The 20,150-nt window shown below is 43.5% G+C and overlaps 1 protein-coding gene across 1 annotated transcript in view; it reads left to right on the forward strand.

The window, feature by feature from the left end:
- TRPC7 (transient receptor potential cation channel subfamily C member 7) overlaps positions 1 to 20,150 on the forward strand; it is a 148,607-nt gene that overhangs the window by 94,598 nt on the left and 33,859 nt on the right. The window contains exons 5-6 of the mRNA XM_032425311.1: positions 5,677 to 5,893; positions 18,279 to 18,512. Of these exons, the coding sequence (XP_032281202.1) occupies positions 5,677 to 5,893; positions 18,279 to 18,512 (451 nt within the window). The remainder of the gene's footprint in view (positions 1 to 5,676; positions 5,894 to 18,278; positions 18,513 to 20,150) is intronic.

Below are 20,150 nucleotides of genomic sequence, written 5' to 3' on the forward strand. Positions count from 1 at the left end.
CTAATGTCCATCAATGTCTAACAAATGCTGAAGTTTCTATTTCCAACTTAATGGTCCATTTATTGAATAGTTGCTGTCCTAATTTAGAGACCACTAGGGATACCAAAATTACTTGATTGGCCTGCCAAAATGATCTCATTTATTTCCCATTGAATCCCCATGGCTGTCAATTCTACTTTTATTTAAATTTCTGAGGTCCCTAAGAAAGACAGCTAAATAAGTAGAGTATAAGGTCAAGGATGTCAACAGAAGTTCAGCTTACTAATATAGTGTCTGAAAAGGGTAACCAAGTCATAGATGTGTACATAAGATAATAACGGCAAGTCTGGATCTTGGGACAGGCCTCTCAAGGTCAATAAAGAGAACAGTGATATTTTTCTATCATCTCTCATCTTAATCACCAGCATGGCTGAGGTCAAGCAGCCCACTGGGAGGCCGGTGAGTTCTCACCTCATGGCTGCTCTCAGACAGATCTTTGCCCACAGAGCTCTTCATCCTCTCAAGGAGGGCTCTGATGTCAAAGACCCTTTATGGCTCAATGGCCTATTTTGCATCCTTTGTTATTCCATTCTGATTCATAATTTAGGTTGTTTGCCTATTAAAATCTGAGAGCTGAAAGAGTTAACAGTCATCCTTAAGGGCTCAAACAGGGTCTCTACAGCGGGTGGATCGAGGAGGAAGTCAGCATGGGGAAAGTGTTGAGGAACAACACAAGTTCTCACTGTAAACGTGTGAGAGGTGACTGATTTCCTCCATGCCTCTTACCCTTGATGGTTCAATTATGCTTATAACTCAGTCCCAGGACTCAGGAAGGGAGAGCTGTAAACAACTTCAGTCTCCTACCTGGTATCTTTACAGGGGACAAGCCCTCGGTCCATATACTGCCACATAACTCTAAATGAAGAATGCCAAAGTGATAGCTACCATGCCCCAAACCCCTAGCCCCGTGCCAAACAAAACACCAAGTGAGGAGATGGAGGAACTCTGCAGCTTGGAAGATCCCTGCTCTGCCTTGTCAAAGTTGAAGTGGTTTGAAACAAGGGTCCTCATACCATGAGGCCCAGAGCCAACCAGGAGAGGACAATGCCTCCAAAGCCTTCTGTGTCCCTCTCATCTGCCTCTACCAGAGAGCACTAGATTAAAGAAAATCATGCTGTAATTTTGGAAGCATTGTCATGGAGGGGAAATTCGTGCCAGGAAATAGAGCCTATTTTGCTCTTATGTTACAAAAGCATCTGCCCTCAAATCCAAAAGGAGAGTCCATCACCTGTCACCCTGCTGGGACAGGAGTTAAGAGTACCAGAAGGCTGATCACTTCCATACTGAGCCCAGTCTGAGCCCTGCGACATTCTCTCTCCAACTCTCTATCAATTTCCTAGCACAGGTTCTCTGTTCTCTCTCCACTAGAAAATCAGCAACTTTGAAAGAAAGGACCAACCCTGACGGCTTATTTATTCTATCCCCTCCAGTGCCCAGGATCATGTTGCACATAGACAGTACCCAAAGGGCTCATGCATGACATCAGGACTCTGTGTAGCTCCCACTTTCTGAAGCCTTGCCTATAAGCTTTAAAAGAGCCAGTTGGGTTTCTTTTAAGTTTCCCCTTAGGAGAAGTGCCTGAGGCTCTCTGGTGCCACAGAGTAAGTGCTTCCTGCGTGCCAGGAGCTGCTCTGTTTTGTGCATGTTATTCATTTCTTATATCAACCCTACATGACAAGTTATATTTTATCCCCATTTTACAGATGGAGAAACTAAGACACAAAGGGATTATATAAATGCCGCAAACTATGGAGGTGTGATTTACACCTAAGATCTCTGGCTCAGGAGACCTGACCTTAAACATTGCGTGTGTGTGTGTGCACGCACGCATGTGCCGTGTGCACACACACACACGCCTGCCCCTCTACCCTTTCTAATACATCAGCAGCATTACAACCTTCAATGCTGAATGTACACATCTTAACTGCTGACTACTTCACTTTGCAATGGACTTGGTTCAGAAAGTTAGAGGTGGCAGGACTTTTCTAGAAGGGAGGAGTCAAAACCACGATTGACAAACTATATTCTTTCCTCTTCTTTCCCGAGAAACCCTACCTTCAAGAATCTACTATCACTCAGCACCTTTTCAGTCCACAGGACAAAGGGTGGATTCGCATGGCAATGTGAGAACACCCAGATTAGAGATACCCAGTGAACATCTTCCTGCCCCACCCAAAAAAAGGAAGATTCCTGAGCCCTGCGTTAGACATTGTGAATAAGAATTTTACAGGGAGCATATGGAGAAACCCGCCCCTAATTTAACCAGGATCTCTAACATTTGAGACCACTCTGGCCTTGAGGATGTTCATGTTTCTTTTTGGAGCACTTGATCCAAACTTTGTCTCCACTCAGCTTTCCAACATCTACACTGAGGTCTTCCTTGAGGCCACTGGCACCTCGTGGCGAGTGAGGGTGGCATCTGGTGATAGAAGACTGCAGAGAGATGGTGCAAACACTCTCTGTGGCTCTCCTGCAGATACGACCTACCTCACAGGCATGTGGCCACCAGGTCCCCAGTTAGACGCTTACACTGGTGGTCAGGGCTAAGAGCTGAGCAGCACGGAACACAGAGGTGTGCTAACCAGTAAAAGGCCACCTCTGATTGCTCATGAATGTCATTTGTTTGCAGCTAATTCAAGAGCACTACTCAGTCGCTCTCATACTCATATATTTCCCAGAGATGAAGAATAGTACCCAGGAGGTTTGGGGTAAGCCAGACATTGATACACAACTGGTATCAATTCTCTGCTCACAAGGTCCAAGTAATGACACAAGTGCTTTAGCCCATTATTCAGACTCACCAGTTTCGCACTGGTGAGCAAAGAGCCGAGCAGGCCAAGGTCTACATCTCCCAAAGCTCTACTGTCTTTTTTTTACACCGAACGCAGTTCCTTGACCCAGCTTTAATGATTCCCCAGCTAAGAGCTGTTGGCATGTATTAGCTGACTTTTCTCCTTTCTTTTAGTTCACCTGGTGGCCTTGTAAAAGGAGGAAGTTTTCCCCAGGTGTAATTTGTTTCAAAACTTATTTTTGTGAGACAAAAGGGAAATGTCACCAAAAAAAGGAAAAAGAAAAAAGAAAGCTATTGAAATGATTTGATCTCAACTGACCTTTATCAAAGTTTGACCAATTAAAAAAAAGTCTTCAAGCCCAGAAGAAAAAGAGGAAAGGCACACTAATACCTAACCTCACTTTCCTCCCTATGGGCCAGATCAAGTGAGAACTGAACCCAGGGTCACCTTCCACGGGACCACAGGGCCTTATCAGGGTTTTGTCTTATGTTTGCTCTAGATACAGTAATTTTTAGAGACTCCTCTTCTGCCAGCCAATAACAACCTGAAGGAGGTAACAAACGGAACATTAAATGCCTCAAACCATGTCTTCTGGGGAATCCCAAGGCCAGCTCAGGTTCAGCTACATGCAGCTTCCTGCCTCAGGTGCCTCCCATGGGTGAGAAGAAGGAGCAGTGTCCCGTATCTTCATCCAGGTCGTCACTGGAAGATACTGTGTAAAGCCCACTGATAAAGGATGGGAAACCTGGCCATCAATCCCTTAAGATTTGGGTCTATCTCCATGGTCCCCAGCTTTTTCTGACACTTCTGGAACCCTGCTGGGACACACAAGATCTGGAATCCCTTTCCTTCTGCTCAGCCTTCCCCACTCCCCACTCTGCGGTCAGGTTCCATCTTCCCTCGCCTCTCACCACTGCCCCAACTAGGACACGGTGACGAGAAAGGAAGCTGGGACTATTTAAGGATGTCTCCTGGGTACACCAGCATTCTGGTTGGGAAATGGGGCTTCAAGATCTGAACAGAGTCAACTAAAATGCTGAAAAATTCAAACTAGCTATTTGATATATAAATCAAAATGAGACATGGTTGAATTCAGTTTTCTTACTGAATTTATGTGAGATGTTTTATTTGTCCTTACATTTAACCTGTGCATTCTGAATTTAATCTATCTACCCATGGCCAAAACTAATCTGCAGTCCAATTTTGTAAATAATGAAGTTAAACATTACAAAGAAGGGCCATTTATAAAATGTCTGTAAGCTCCATGGTTTTCAGGTACTAGATTTAGTGCCATATGACATCTGACAATGCAAATGAATGGAAATAAGTTTTTTTCCAGCATAGTAGGGATTCCCAATGTCTAGACCTGAGATGCTGTTTTTTTAAAAAAAATTACTGTATCATTTTTTTAATTTCAATTGATAGGTTCTATGGCATTAGAATCATAATAAATCAGGGGCCTGGGTGGCTCAGTCGTTAAGCATCTGCCTTCGGCTCAGGTCATGATCCCAGGGTCCTGGGATCAAGCCCCGCATCTGGCTCCCTGCTCAGCGGGAAGCCTGCTTCTCCCTCTCCCACTCCCCCTGCTTGTGTTCCCTCTCTCGCTGTCTCTCTCTCTGTCAAAAAAATAAATAAAATCTTTTTAAAAAATCATAATAAATCATGTTACACTAATAATCAGAACAATTAAAGTGGATGATTACCATGCTAAAGCATATTAAAAGAACATTATCAAGCCTTCTGACTTATAAATGTTACGTTGAACATAGTCATAATTAGGGAAATTTTACCTGCAAAGACCCCTGTAACTGATCGTCTACTGAACCAATACTCTATGTCCCGGGTGACATTTCACTCTAGGACTATTGAATGAGGCGAAATGTGAACATTTGGTGCTTAGGTGCAAGTGATAGCAGTGACCTAGAAGGGACCCACAAGAGTTCATTAACAGGGGTCAGCAGACTCACCGGGTGGCCCACAGTTTAGTCTTCAAAGACCAAAGTAGCCCCTGGATGGCACACCAGGGCCAGAGAAGTTGTGGCCAATACTTGCTCCCTAACGGGGCATCTTCTGGATCATTCAGGCTCACATGGAACAACCACACAATTCAATTATGTGCTAGAGTCACAAGGGAAACCTCAGGAAGTTTTAGAGTAGTATCAAAGAGGCTATGATCTACACACATGCAGCAATAAAAAGAGAATTTTTTAAAGTACAAGAAAAAAGTCCTCTACATCCGGAAATTAACCTGTGATTTAAAAATGAAATCCAAAGAGAAGTTACAAAATATTGATAACTGAGTATCAGTGAACACCCTACCTGTCAAAATTTCTTGTAATATGGCTAAAGCAGTGGGAAGTGTAGAGCTTTAAGTAAATTTACCAACATATAAGAAATAGTGAAAACAAATCATAAAAAACCAAAACTCAGGAAAATGGACCAAAGAGCAACAGAGCATATCCAACATGTGTTTCTTTAAATTCTGAACTCTACTGAGATAGATTATTTTTTTTTCCAGATGTGAATGGCATAAGACCCATATCCATGTGGCTGGGAGAAGCCGTGCAGATTATAGCATGATGATACGTCACTGTGTTGTACTCCTGTTTAAACCACTCCCACTAAATCTTCTAAATAGGAAAAAACTGAATTCAATAGGAAATACATTTGGCTAAGCAGTAACTCACGAGGGAGTGCTAGAGAAAAGGTTGTCTGGGTTCAGTTAGCAGCTTCTGTCCATGATGGAGGATTCTCTAGTTAAACTTTGGCAAAAGCATTTTAAAGAGAGACCTGCACCCGCCTACAGATGCCAGTTTAATATGTCTTGTACATATTTTGTTTCCAGCTAGGAAGAACCCTGAGGAGCCCCTTCATGAAATTTGTAGCCCATGCAGTTTCTTTTACAATCTTTTTGGGATTGTTAGTTGTGAATGCATCAGACCGCTTTGAAGGCGTTAAAAACCTGCCCAACGAAACCTTCACAGACTACCCGAAACAGATCTTCAGAGTGAAAACCACACAATTCTCCTGGACAGAAATGCTCATCATGAAGTGGGTCTTAGGTAAGCAGTCACTCTGTCCTTTATTCTCTCCTCCCTACTAAAAATAGGACATTATTAAACTCTGACTTCTGAACCTCTTCCTTTCCTCTTGAGTGCACTCTGGCAGTCAAAATGGTGAGCAGATGACCAACAAAGAAGCCAGAATCAACTTCTATATATGCTGGTGTGTCAGATGCACAGGCCTTTAATAGGAATCCCAATTTTGGAAGGAGATGTTTGGAGGAAATTTGCTGCATGCTCTTCATTACACATGTATTGAAAATGCTTGTAAAGTAGGCTTGCATGGGAAAACATATTTTGATCATTTAACTATAGTCTACCAGAAGCCTTAGGAAATCAAGGTCTGCTTTTAGAAGAGTATAAAATTGCATAGCTTAAATGGTATTTTTTATCACTGAATACTAACGTATAATAGAATTTAGATGATAAATAGAAATCTAAAAATTAGGGGAGTTACACTTTCTCATTATTTGCGTTAATGAACATCATGAAGCTGTGACATTCCCCTTTGTGGTGATGCTTTGTACTGCCAAGGTCTGCCACTAGAAGTGCCAAGGAAATTTTCCCAATTTCCCCACTGACTAGCTAAGAAAGACCATCTCTCTTTTACCCACTTCATAAGAACTATTATTAAGAGGAACAAACAAAATAAACTAAAATGGTAAAAGCTAAAACTGTATAGGCAAAATGGGATATAGGTTTTTCTAATACTACAAACTGCAAAACTATTTGGTAGAAAAAAAAATTAGGCTTGGTGGGAAAAAATGAAAAACTGTAAGTTATCATCGGTGACATTGCACAAAGCTAAAACCTGATCAATAGATTATAATATTTACATCAAAAAGATATGAATTTGATGAGAATGTTTTGAACAAAACAAAACTGAAAAGAGAACTGAAAAATTTAGCTCTGGAGTATCAACATGTACTCCATTAACTAAACTGCCCTAATGGTATGCACCCCAGATTTTGCTTTCTTCACAAAAATTCAATAATGGTATAATTTTCACTATGTTCATGTGAACAAACATTGAGTCAAAATGTACACAGGGTTGAAGTATCTATGCCATCAATCCACAAAATCACAAAAGAACAAGTACTTGAGAACAGCCAACACATGGCCTGCTGTAGTTAAATGAGAGAGCCTAAGAGAGCCACAGCGGTTGAACCATGTGAGAACATCCTAGATGCCCACGCTGAGAACAAGGGGGGCTATGGTCTCTGAGCTAGGTCTCTAAATAGGAAGAGAGAGATGAGAAGAATGGTTTGATCCAAAGGAAAGAAGCAGGAGAACACACCACGCTTCCCACAGGCTTTTCATCAACCAGCCAGTCTCTGACCAGAGGCTCACTTAGTGGGGTCACTGGCACTAAAGTTGTAAAGAGACATTAAAGCCTGTGGCAGAGTGAGTTCTGTGGCCTAACTTTCCAAGTTCAGGGTCTACCCCAATCCTCCTTAGTGCATCCCCCCAACCCCCATGGATAAACTAAACACTTTAACACTGCACTGGACAGAATGTTTGTATGGCCCCAAATCCATACGGGAAAACGCTAACCCTGATGTGACGGTGTTAGGAGGTGGGGCCTCTGAGAAAGGATTAGATCATGAGGACAGAATGCTCATGAATGGGATTCGTGCCCTTATAAAAGAGTCTCAGGGAGCTCTCTCACTCTCTCCCTGCCATGTGAGGGTACAACAAGCAGTCTGTAACCCAGAGAGGGCTCTCACCAGAACCCAAATATGCTGGCATCCTGACTTCAGACTTCCAACCTCCAGAACTGTGAGAAATAAATTTCTCTTGTTTACAAGCCACTCAGCCTGTAGTATTTTGTTAGAGCAGCCCAAATTGACTAAGACACAGATTAAAAAAAAAAAAAACATAACTCACATGTTGGGTTTATGGATAAAAACTTAAGAGTATTTATGGCCCCAATCACTCACCCACCTCATTCCCCCACCTGGCCCCCAGGGAGAAGACTGTGGTGAGTGCAACCATGCCTGCCCTTAAGTGGTAGAGCTACCCTGGGTTCATGGCTCCTACTAAAGCAGGACTTCCTCCTGAACCATATTTCTCTTCCTGGATGGCAGAGCACTGTCCCAGGAGGAGGCATTTCTCTCCAGCTACAGGGGACCCAACTTCTATAGCCTGGTCCCAGGTCCTGCCCATCAAAGCAGAGCTGAGTTTTTAAGACCGTTACATGAAAAGTACGGGGGAGGGGAGGGCTTATTTCTCATTGACCTATTTCCTGTTATATTTCAGGTGGAAGAAAGATTCTAACTTTTTATTGGGTAACTTTTTCAAACTTTTTATTATGAATAATTTCAAGAATATTCAAAAATCAAGACAAGAGTATAATAAACCCCATGGACCAATCTCTCATGTTCAACAATTAGCAAGTCATGACTAATCTTTGTTTCATCTTTACCTTCCCTAGTTCCCTTCCCCTGACACTATTCTGAAGCAAATCTCAGATATCATATTTCATCTGTAAACATTTTTATGTGTATCACTAAAAATTAAGTTATTTTTCTTTTTTTCCATCATTTATCCCTCTGTGTTTCAAGTTCACAGATAATTTTTTCTGCATTGTCTGCAATTTTAATCCCCAACCAGCAAATTTTTCCTTTCAGATATTATATTTTTTAATGCTTGAAATTCCATTTGGCTCTCTTCTTATCTTTCACTTCCTTCTTCATGATGCTTGCATTTTCCCTTAAATCCTTGAACATACTGTGCATTCTTATAGTAACTGTTATAAAATCCTTAACTCTGAATTCCATCACCTCTGTCATTTCTGGGTTACCTTCTACTACCTAGTCTTTCTCCTGACATGGATCACATTTTCCTGCGTCTTGGTGTGTTACTGATTTCTGACTGAATGATGGGCACTATATAGGTTATGTTGTTGAGCACCCAGATTTTGTTGTCTTCCTTGAAAGAGTATTTGGCTTTATTCTGACAAGCTGATAAATTACCTGCAGATGAGTTCAGGGCTTTTCAAGCTTTCTTAGAGTGAATCTGGAGAAATTTAACCATAAGGATTGTTTATCCTTGTACTACAGAGATACACATCAGCAGTCTCTACTAAATGCCCTGGATAATCAACAAAGAACTTCAACTCTGGATGGTGTGAGCTCAAATAATTCTCTCCACTGTGCGTGAGCTCTGGAAGCTATTCAGTTTGCAGTGCTTTGGCTGCTCTTTGTGGAGTTTTACTCTGGGCATTTATAGCAGTGTTTGGGAAATGTTCAAAAGGACACCTATGTAATTTCCTGGACTGCATTTGTGGTTTTGTTTTTTTTGGTTTGCATAGTACCCTTCTCTCTGGAACTCTGCCACACAACATCTAATCACCTCTGCCTTCCTGAACTCTAGTGTCTGTCTCTTCAACTGTGTGGGGTTGCCTTTCAGGCTTCTGGAATTCTTCTCCATACATTGCAGACTGGCATGTGCCTCCATAAAGAAAGACATGGTGTTCAAGTGGCTTACCGTGCTGGTTTCCCTTTCCTGAAGGAATATCTGTTTTCAATGTCTGAGGATGGTTTCTTTTTTTCTTTTTCTCTTTTTTGGTTTATTATCCATCATTGAAGCCAATTGAAGCCAGACCTCCTTTTCTAAAACAGAACCACAAACATAAAAAAAAATTAATAATTTTTTCATACCTTCAAATTTCTGGTCAGTACTCAAATTTCTCTGATTGAGGAGACCAGTTGTAGCTTGCTTTCTCTCTTCCTTCAGGTCTCTGGTCAAAGTTTACCTTCTCAGAGGAGTTGAGCAATGGGAACATGCACTCCCATCTCCCTACTCTGACAAGGTGAAATTTGAACAGAGACCTGAAGGAAGAGAGGATGTAAGCTTTGTAGACATCTGGGTGAAAAGCATTCCAGACAGAAGGATCAGTATGTGTTAAAGGCTTGGATTCAGGAAACTGGTGTGGCCAAAGTGTAGTGAATGAGGAGGAGAGAACAGAGATGAACTCAGAGGGACAGGCAGAGTTGAATAATGCAAGGCCTTGCAGGCCATGGTACACACTTTTGATTTTATTCTGACTGTGACAAGAAACCACTGGAAAGTTCTGAGCACAGAAGTGACATCATTTGACTGAAGTTTTAAATGATTTGCTGGCTGCTATGTACAGGACAGAGAATTCTGGAACAAGAACAGAAGCAAGGAGAACAGTCAGGAGGCCACTACAGTAATGCAGACAGGAAATGGTTTGTTTTGGGAGGAGGCAGATGGTGACTTACATTCTGTAAAATCAATAATATTTACTATTGGACTTTTTGTGGGGTGTGAGAGAAAGAGAGCTGTCAAGGAAAATTCCACATGTTTTAGCTCAAGTAATGATATATTAGAGAGTCATTCACTGCAACAGGAAAGACCAGGGGAAGAGTGGTTTGGAGAGGAAGGAGAGAAGGAAATCAAGAGTTCGGTTTGATACCTATTAGACATCTGAGTGGAAATGTCAAGGAGCACTTGGATATACATATCTGAAGTCCATAAGTACATAAGGAGAGGCTGGGGCTAAAGACATAAATATGAGCATATCAGTGTACTTAAAGTAAATTAAGTGTGCAATCACCCCAACTGCAAATGTGGTCAGACAAACTGAGGACCAAGCCCTCGGGCACAAGGATACTTAAGGACAGAAAGATGAGAAGTCTCCAGCAAAGATTACTAAGAGGAGAGCCAAGAGAGTGGTGTTGAAGCCAATCAAAGTAACTAGGTTAAGAAGCAGGGAGTGATGACTTACATCGAATGCCGACAGATCAGGTAACATGACGCCTGAGACCTCACCATTGAATCTGGAAGCTAAGTCCCTAAGTAGCCAGAGGGGATGGGATCCAGGAAGCAAGTGGAGGACCCGGCCTTAACAGGACTGTGGACTCCTACTGTACCAGGAGGGAAGCTGGAGGTGAGGCCACAGAGCAGGTGGCTCGCTAGATAACAGTGGGGGGGCAATGGGGAAGTTTTCGGATATTTCTTCTACTTTCTCAATTCTTCTCTCAATAAATATTTTCTAGTTATTAGGCATTATACTAAATATCAGGCACTGTGCCAGATACTGGGGAAGCCGCTATAAAATATGACTAACAGTATCTTTTTTTTAATTTAATTTTATTTTTTTAAAGATTTTATTTATTTGACAGAGAGAGACACAGCGAGAGAGGGAACACAAGCAGGGGGAGTGGGAGAGGGAGAAGCAGGCTTCCCGTGGAGCAGGGAGCCCGATGCGGGGCTCGATCCCAGGACCCTGAGATCATGACCTGAGCCGAAGGCAGACGCCTAACAACTGAGCCACCCAGGCGCCCCTGACTAACATTATCTTATCCCTAAATACACTCTGGAGCTCCTTACTTACTACAAGTTAGCACTAATCTTTGAGAGAAAGCCCTTGAACACCGTGTGCACTACTGGCACGCCCTGAAGGCTACAGTCTGATCTACCCTCTGCTCAGACATGGAGAGGCTTCAAGTGGCATGAGGCCCCTACCGACAGAATCTCCAAATTCTACACTGCCAGGCAGCCCGTGATCAGCTAGATACAGAGCAGCACCATCTTTTCTCCCATAACGTATCATATTCATAAATGCAGGACTGTGGACAGACTGATTATAAGAACACTATTACTCCTTCTCTACCAGAAGCTGCCCGAGGGCTAAAAAGAACCTTAGGACCCTAGCAAGTCCAACCTGCTCCTTTCATGGATGAAGACGGCGGCCATAAAGAGGTGAACAGCCTTCTCCAGGTGGCCTGCTTCTGTCCTTCCCACCCCCAGGCCTCAGTACATTCTCAGCCCAGAAGCTAGAGTGATCCATTTAAAATTCAATCAGGTTTTGTCCCTCTTTGCCTCAAAATTCTTCAGTGGCGTCCCATCTCCCTCGGAGTGACACCAATGCCATTATAATGGCCTACAATGCCCTCCACCTCTCCATCTCTCCACCCCATCTCTGTGCTTTCATCTCCCACCACTTCCCACTTCACTCGCTCTCTTTCAGCCCCACTGGCTTCCTTGCTGCACACTGTTTCTACCTCAGAACCTTTGCTGGGGCTGTCCCCTCTGCCTGAGAGCTCTTCCCAAAGATAACGCATGGCTCACTCCCTCACCTCCTCAGGTCTCTGCTCAAAAATCTCCTTCAAAGTGAGGCCTTTATAAACCAACCTCTTTAAAGCCGCAAGTTCCTCCACCCTGACTGTCCTATTCCCCATGCTCCTTTTCTTCCTAACAGTTAACGTCTCTGACCAAACTACATGCTTTCCTTTGTTTCCTCCTGTCTCTATTAATATTAACATTTCTGTAATCATATAAATCTGTAGTTGACTCTTTTCATCTTTTGTTAGCCCTCTCTCCAACTGGCCATGTGGTTTTCCCAATGACCACTTTCAATGACCACATCAGGTGACAATATTCTAACTTACTTCCCCAAGCCTCTCCTCCTACTAGGCATGTAGGTTTGTTCTTATTCTGCTGTAGAGTTCTGTGGAAAGGTCAAAACCAATTAGAAATATATTCTTCCTTCACTCCAGATGCTTTAGTTGATTACCAATGGGACTCGGGGGGAAATCCTAGATTGTCAATCCAAGAGATTTAAGGCATGGGAGCAGAGAGGCACAAGGAGACTAAGAAGACACACCCAGAGATAGAAGAAAAGCCAGGACACAGTATTAAGGAAAGCAAGAGAAGAGTATGACAGGGAGGAGGGATAAATTTGCTAGTAGACATGTGTGTTCTGTAGTGCAGCCAAATGAGCTGCTTTCGGGAGGACTCTGTGAACCAGGGACCATCACTCCTTGCAGCCTGGAGAACCTCCAGGATCAGTTCATACCACAGGAACCTCTTTCTTGCCTGTATCAACAGCAACCCTGGAGTAGTTGTAAGAGCTTATAAGAAGGCTTTTCAGTGGGACATTGTGGCCCCAGAGACACTCATCAGAGGACTGTGGAACAACATGAGCAGTTCCCAGAAAGCCACCAGGCTTGGAGGGCAGGAAGTCTCTCCACAATGCATGCCATTTCTCCATCTAGGAATACACTCATGTCCGAAGATGCGTTCTGCACCACTCTTAGACCCTGGCAGTGTTTTCTTAAACAGACGTCCCAGCATTGCAAGTGGAGTGGAGTTGTAAATGCCCAGCATAGTAGGAAAATACACTTAAAGGGCTGCAGAAAAGAGCTTGGGACTGGGTGTCAGAAAACCCAGTCCTGTGTCCCTTTCTCCTTGGTGGCCCTGCCTGTCTGAATTTCACTTTTCACGTGTGTAAAATGTTAGGATCAAACTCTCCCTCACCCCACCCACCAGGGTTATAAACTCTCCAAGGGCAGTGCTAAGTCTTGGCTCCAGGATCACACAGCGAAGTTTGGCCAAGAATGAACTTATAAAATCCTATGGGCTGGGTTCCTCACCTAATTCATTGTTTTGATGGTTTCTTCATTTATTCAGATCAATTTCCAAGCAGACCGCTCCAGTCATCTTTCCAAAGTTTCTCCCATCAAGTGAGACCAGGTATCTGCTCTGCTTATCACCTTTCAGGATTATCTAGCTGCTCAGGGTGAAGCCCTGTCTCCCCCTCATGGCCTGAAGGAAGCCTATTGATGGTCTACTTGGGCCTTCACTAACCTTCCCTGCTACCAATCGTCAGCCTCTTCAAGTCCCCTGGAAGAGCCTGTCCTCCCACACTCCCATGGCCACTATCTGGAACTCTATGCCAGCCCCTACTCCTTGACCTAACTCCTGGTTCCTCACACCAAGTGTCACCTCCTCCATGAATTCACTCCATCAGCGAACAAATACAAGTTGTTCCGGGAACTCTGCTGGGTCTCATGATTATAACACTGTCTGCTCTTATCCCTGTGTCTCCACAAACAATCCCTGGGCATTTTCATTACAGCATCTGTCACCCCGGAGCATTCATCATTGCTTGTGATACATTTGTCTCCAGTGCTAGGCTGAGCTTGCTAGGGAAGGGCTTTCATCTTGGTTGTGGTGTCCCTAGAATGGTGGCCGGCACTGAGTCAGCACTCAACAACGTCTATTAAGTGGGTGGATGAGTTCCCAACCAGTCAGAGTAAGCTTGTGCCTAGTAGAGGGCATGGTAGGTGACAGCCCAGCGGAGAGCAAGGCCCTGCAGTGCCTGTGTGCCTTTGGACAACGTACTTGCCATCTTCATACATAAGTTTTTTCACCTGTAAGGTGGAGATAATTACAGTTTAACCAGCTATCATGCTATTAGGAAGGTTTACTGTTGCTCAAGTGCTGAGCACAGGGCCTGGCACCTAGCAGGTGCACAGCACTTACTAACTACTGAAATGAGAGAAGAGAAAGAGGAAGAGCTTTGTTGAGAAATTTTTAAATCTATTAATATCATCAACTGAATTCCAAATATGTATGAGGCCCAGATTTGTTGCAAAGGACCTGCCACTGAGATAGTATTTGGATGTCAGAGCTTGAGGGCATATTCTCCCTCCTGTGAGTTCACAGAACATCCGCCCAATAATGAGAAGCTGACCTGAAAGGACCAACAGGCCTCCCAGGAGGTGGTCTCCGAAGTCTGCTTTGCTGAGGACCCTGGGACAGAGTAGAGGATGCCCTGGGGTCAGGACCACTTAAGGAATGTGCATATTTAAAGTCTCACAGGATTCTGACGGGGGATCCCTTCAAAATAGCATCTGAAGCAGGGATGGGAGTGAACCCCCTTTTGAACTGACAAGCTCCATCTCAGCAGCCTGCAGGCCGTTATTCAGAACCTGCCCAAATGAAGCTACTCCTTTCCCCCAAGGCTTCCCAGCCTGTTCCACCATCAGCCACCCTCATTAATTATCAGTGACCTTGTTCTCTGGGCCCCGGGGCATCCCTGAGTGAAGGGGATTTTGCCTGAAGGAGGTTCCAGTGCCCAGCATCCTTACTCCTGAGCCCCTGGGCTCTAAACACTCCTCTGATTGACAAGCTGGAGGCAAGAGACTGTCACACTCAGCTTTGGATAGAAAATGCTGACCTACCCTCAGCCCCTTGGAAGTAAGGGGCCTAATTTCACTCACTAAAGTACTTAATTTCACATGTTTCTTCTTTCATTAAGCATTCCTGCTGCTCAAACCCTTGGGCCCATGCTTTTACTCATGGCCTTAGAATAATTTAAATTAGCCTGAGTGAGTTAATATTTAAATCTAGTAAAACTGACAAGGGCATTTGACTATGGAGGAAATGATTTGCAATACCCAATGAGAAGCTACTTATATTGGTCCAAAAAGTCAGTTTTCTATAAGCAATTTGCATTTCAGATTCATAGAACTTTTGGTGCTTGAAATTACCCCTAAATTCCAAGAATATCAAGAGACTTTTCTAAGGTCACATACCCAGTAGGTGGCCAAAGCTAGAACCCGAACCCAGGGCTTCCTGAATTAAGGCCAGTGACAGCCCTAAGTCATAGCCTGCAACTGTCCTAGTGCCCAGCTAAAAGCACTTCCACGAAGACATCAGGAATTTTAATTTGAGGGTAGCCAAGAGCAATAAACATTACTTCTTCCAGCCTGTAATGGTTTTTCTAAAAACATTTCTAAAATATCTATTCGAACTGGCCCAATTGAAAGTAATTTCAGTGTTAAGAAAATTATTACTTTGCTGAATTACCATACAAATTTTGAAAGGGTAAGCTTGAGAAGGGTGGTTTGCAAAGAAAAAAAAAAAGGCAAGGTGGGGAGTGGGGGTGTCTTGTAAACAAACCTGCAATGTTTTGGGATATTTCCTATTGTGCAGACTCTGATGTGATACAGACATGCTGATCTTAGAATCTATTTCATCAAACAAAGCCACAATTCCTCTAAACAGATGCTCTCAAATTACTTTTCTCCTTAGAGAAACATTTAGTTTCAATTCCTCCTATATAATGGACCACTTTCACCAGAAGAGGGAAAACTCTGATTAAAACTGTCCCTGGGCAGAGGAGAGATGATCTAGTATGGCCAGATGACCAAGTCAGCCATGCTTGCCCTGTGACCAAGATAGCCATGCTTCTGTGCCCATGACTGTTTGTCAGCTCCTGGTATCATCCTTGACTCCAGGCTTCGTAGGCAGCTAAGTCCTCAAAGGCCACTGTATTATAATGTGGTCATCTGCCAGTGTGCTTGGGCTTGAGGTCTGGAGGAGACAGAAAAAGGAACACCAGCAATTGGCTGGGGTGGGAACTGTTGGGGGACTGCTGGGGAGACCTCCTTTGCTGAAATCCAGGACGTATGGACACAGACAGAGATCACAGGAAGCTCTGACAGCCCAGCTCTGCAGTCTGGACTTTATCTTAGGGTTGAGGAGTATACTGCCGGGGTAAGTGACCATGATCCAACCTGTACTTGAGGAGGTCAGGAGAAAGAAGTGAAAAGTGAGAGAGCAGGATGGATCTGGGAGTCCACCAGAGGAGGATCTGCAGAACTGCCGTGATCCATGGGGACAGCCTGAGGAGTCAGGACTGCAAGAGAGGGGGTAGTGGGCAATGGTGGGACTGAGGTAGGGAGGGATGGGGAGGCCAACTTAGGATATGGAGTATTTCTGGCACTGGCAGGACATCCACTTAGAGCGGTCTCTCTGTATAGTGGAAATACAGCTTTCAAGCACCTAAGAAAAACTGGAGATTATTTACTTGTGGGACATCTGCAAGGAAATGAAGGACAAAGCTGCAAGGGTGGACATCCTTACTCAAGGACAGAGGGAAAAACGAGAATGGCCAAAACCTTGGAAAGCAACAGCCTTTAAGGGATGGGGGGGTTGGAGGATGAGAAGCAACAAAGGAGGATGAGGAGGGCCAGTGAGAGAGGGAAGAGGCTATGGGGAAGGCAAGCCCTCATGTCTGATGCATAGAAGCCAGGGAAGTGCCAAAAGAGGCAGGCAGTGTTAACTTTTTGGGAGTGAGTAGGTGGTGAGTGAAACCGTTTCACTCACCAACCACTTAGCCATTCTCTTACCACATTACCTCCTAAGTATGCAGGCTAAGTGTAGTGCATAGCATGGGCTGGTTCTGCATCAGCTCTTTCCCAGGTTTGAGTAGCTACAGAGACTCCCTAATGTCATTTACAAAATATTCAAGAATCTTTTCTACACATTACTAGTTTTGAATCCAATTTTATCTCCTGAAGAGGCAGAATAACATAGTGGTCAAGAGCACAGATGACTGGGGCAGACCTCCCAGATTCAAATCCCAGATCTCCTGCTTCCTAGCTGGGCACAGAACAACTCTCTGTACCTAATGAAACATTAGCTATAAAACTGAGATAACAGGATGTACTTCATGGTATTGTTGCAAAGATTTAACTGAGTTAATATATACATACACAAAACAGTGCCTGGCACATAGGAAGTGCTCAAAATGTTATTGAATCATTAAGTTTTAATAATCTAAATCATTTCATTTTTAACAATCAATTAAGATGAAGATAGAGAATAGCAGTAGTTAATAGAAATATAGTGCAAGTCATACATAAGCCACATAATTAATTTTAAATTTTCTAGTAGACTCATAATAAAAATAGTAAAATTAATATTTAACCCAATTTATCTAAAATATTGTCACTTCAATGTGTGATTGATATAAAAAAATTTAGATATTTTACTTTTTATGAAGTCTTTGATATCTGGTATGGTATATTACACTCATACATCACCTCTCATTCAAACAGCCACATTTCAAGTGCTCAATATCCACATGTGATTAGTGGCCACCATATTGGCAGCACAGGTATAGAGGGATACACACCAAACTGTTACTCTAGGTCACCTCGCAAGGCTGGCTTAGAGATGAGGTAGCGGAACTAGCAACATTTTGTTTACATACCTCTACGTTATTTAATATGCAACAATTAAGACGTATGTTTTTAAAATCCAGCAAGTTAAAAAAACTAACGACCCAAACCTAATGTTCACTGAAACGATCACCAAAATATAGAACGTGTTCGAATGTGGAAGTTAGGAGAACGGGGTTCTAGGTCACATATGGGACCTTCAAAAAGCCCTTTCCCATTTTCGGACCTCAGTTTCCTTACATTTCATTTAGAACTGGACGATTCCTTAAGACCTCTCAGTTCTTAAAATGCACAAATGTTGGACGCTCTATTTCTCCTACATTACCTCCAAGAATCTATGAGAGGATGAGATCCCTCTCCTCACTTCTGGAGATGGTTTATCTGTAAGCAGAGGGGCAGGTGACACGTCTTCACGCGGTCTGAGAATTTCCTGTTTCTAAATCTGCCTTTGAAGACAGGTTTCCGTTTGCTGCTGGCTACGAACATTCTCAGCTCTCAAGAGCTCACGTTTACATTCGTCCCCTGGTTCTCTCCGTGCCCCGCTGTGGTCACAAATGCCAAGGGAACTGGAAAACGAGCCTGACCTTCTCACTCTCCCTCAGGAATGATTTGGTCCGAATGCAAGGAAATCTGGGAGGAGGGGCCGCGGGAGTACGTGCTGCACCTGTGGAACCTGCTGGATTTCGGGATGCTGTCCATCTTCGTGGCCTCCTTCACCGCCAGGTTCATGGCCTTCCTGAAGGCCAGCGAGGCCCAGCTGTACGTGGACCAACACGTGCAGGACGACACGCTGCACAACGTCTCACTTCCGCCGGAAGTGGCGTACTTCACCTACGGTGAGCCGGAGGGCGGTGCTCCGCCGTGTCCCGCCCCACGCTCCCGGGGCGTGGCCACGGGCTCTTAGCGCCACTCCATGTGCAGATCCCCCTCCCAAACAGTCCTACTTCGTGCAGCACAGCGAGCTTCATAGAACGTGGAATTAGTGACTATTTTTTTATGTGTTAAGAAGGATAGATTTGTTTTGGAAAGGATCTTGGAACGTTTCAGGGAGTTTCTTTTTTTTCTCTTTTTTAAAACAAAGATCTCTTTTTTTTTAAAGATTTTATTTATTTATTTATTTGTGAGAGAGAGAGAGAGAGCACACAAGCAGGGAGAGCGGCAGGCAGAGGGAGAAGCAGGCTCCCTGCTGAACAAGGAGCCCAATGTGGGACTCGATCCTAGGACCCTGGGATAATGACCTGAGCCACCCAGGCATCCCCAAAGATCTCGTTTCTGGTGTGGATCCAGGAGCACTAAGGGGAAATGTAGAGATGGAAGAAATGTCCTTCTATATTGGATCCCTGTGTTTCGTGCAAAGATAGGCCCTTGATTCCCCAATTCAAAAGTTCCTTTCTCGTGGCCAAAGTAGTTTTTTGGAGATGCCTTAATTCTTTCAAACGACAAGGCCATACAGTGTGAGGTAGTAGATTGAAAATTTAGGAAGAGTAAGAGTTGTAGCATCCATTTATTGAGGACTTACTAGGTGCCAGGAACTATATAGACATATTATACCATAAACTCCAATCCTTGCAAAAGGCTTTTTCTGTCCCTATTTTACAGATGATGAAATGGGTTTCCATGGCAGGACTCACAATGTTCTCAGAAATACAGGAATGCCTTGGATAGCAAGGGATCCTGGCCCAACATGAATTGAAAACCATGCAGAATGGCACAGTACTTATGTCGCCAGGCTTTGGAGTTACACGTGGATTCAAACCCTACTTCTATAGCTTACTCTGAGACTTTTGTTTACTTAACTTTTCTGAGCCTTTATTTTCTCATAAGTAAAACCAGGATAATACCCAAGTCAAAAAGTGTGTTTTACAGATTAAATAGTGCATATGAAGAATTTTGCACCGTGCTCTGAAAATATTAAATGTTCACTAAATGGTAACAGTTATTATCAATACTGCCTATTGGTTCATTTTCCTGCTCTAACACGGTACTTACTGTTCTAAAAGAGAAAGAGGAGTGGAGAGAAGAAAGATCTCTTTTATTGTTCCCAGTAAATTAGCTGGACACTTAGGCATTCATTAATGGCCGCTGCTACATCTGAAGGGTTTGAGTGTCAAAAGTCCTGTTAGATGAAGTCACATGGCTCCTGTGTCCTCAAAAATGTTCGTGGTCAGGTAAAGCAGTGAGCTGCCAAGGGCCGGCCATTTACCACAGTAGTTGCTACCCATATTCTATATAGATCATGTTGCACAGATTATGTCACTAATTATGTATTTCCAAATGTGGTAAGGACACACCTCCTGAGAAACGGGGAGTCTTCTCGTATTACAAACCATTCACTCTTTGTTGATTGGTTTAGCAAATTCAGATTTGTTAAAGGCCAAGTGGGCTTGTATATTTTCCCCTCTGGGCCATTCAGGGTTCATCAATGAAAGATGAGAGAATCTTGATACTAAATTGGATAATTTTCTTAATGCCCT

The sequence above is a fragment of the Phoca vitulina genome, unplaced genomic scaffold (genome assembly GCF_004348235.1).
Source record: "Phoca vitulina isolate PV1807 unplaced genomic scaffold, GSC_HSeal_1.0 scaffold32, whole genome shotgun sequence".
In the NCBI taxonomy this organism is placed as follows: Eukaryota; Metazoa; Chordata; class Mammalia; order Carnivora; family Phocidae; genus Phoca; species Phoca vitulina.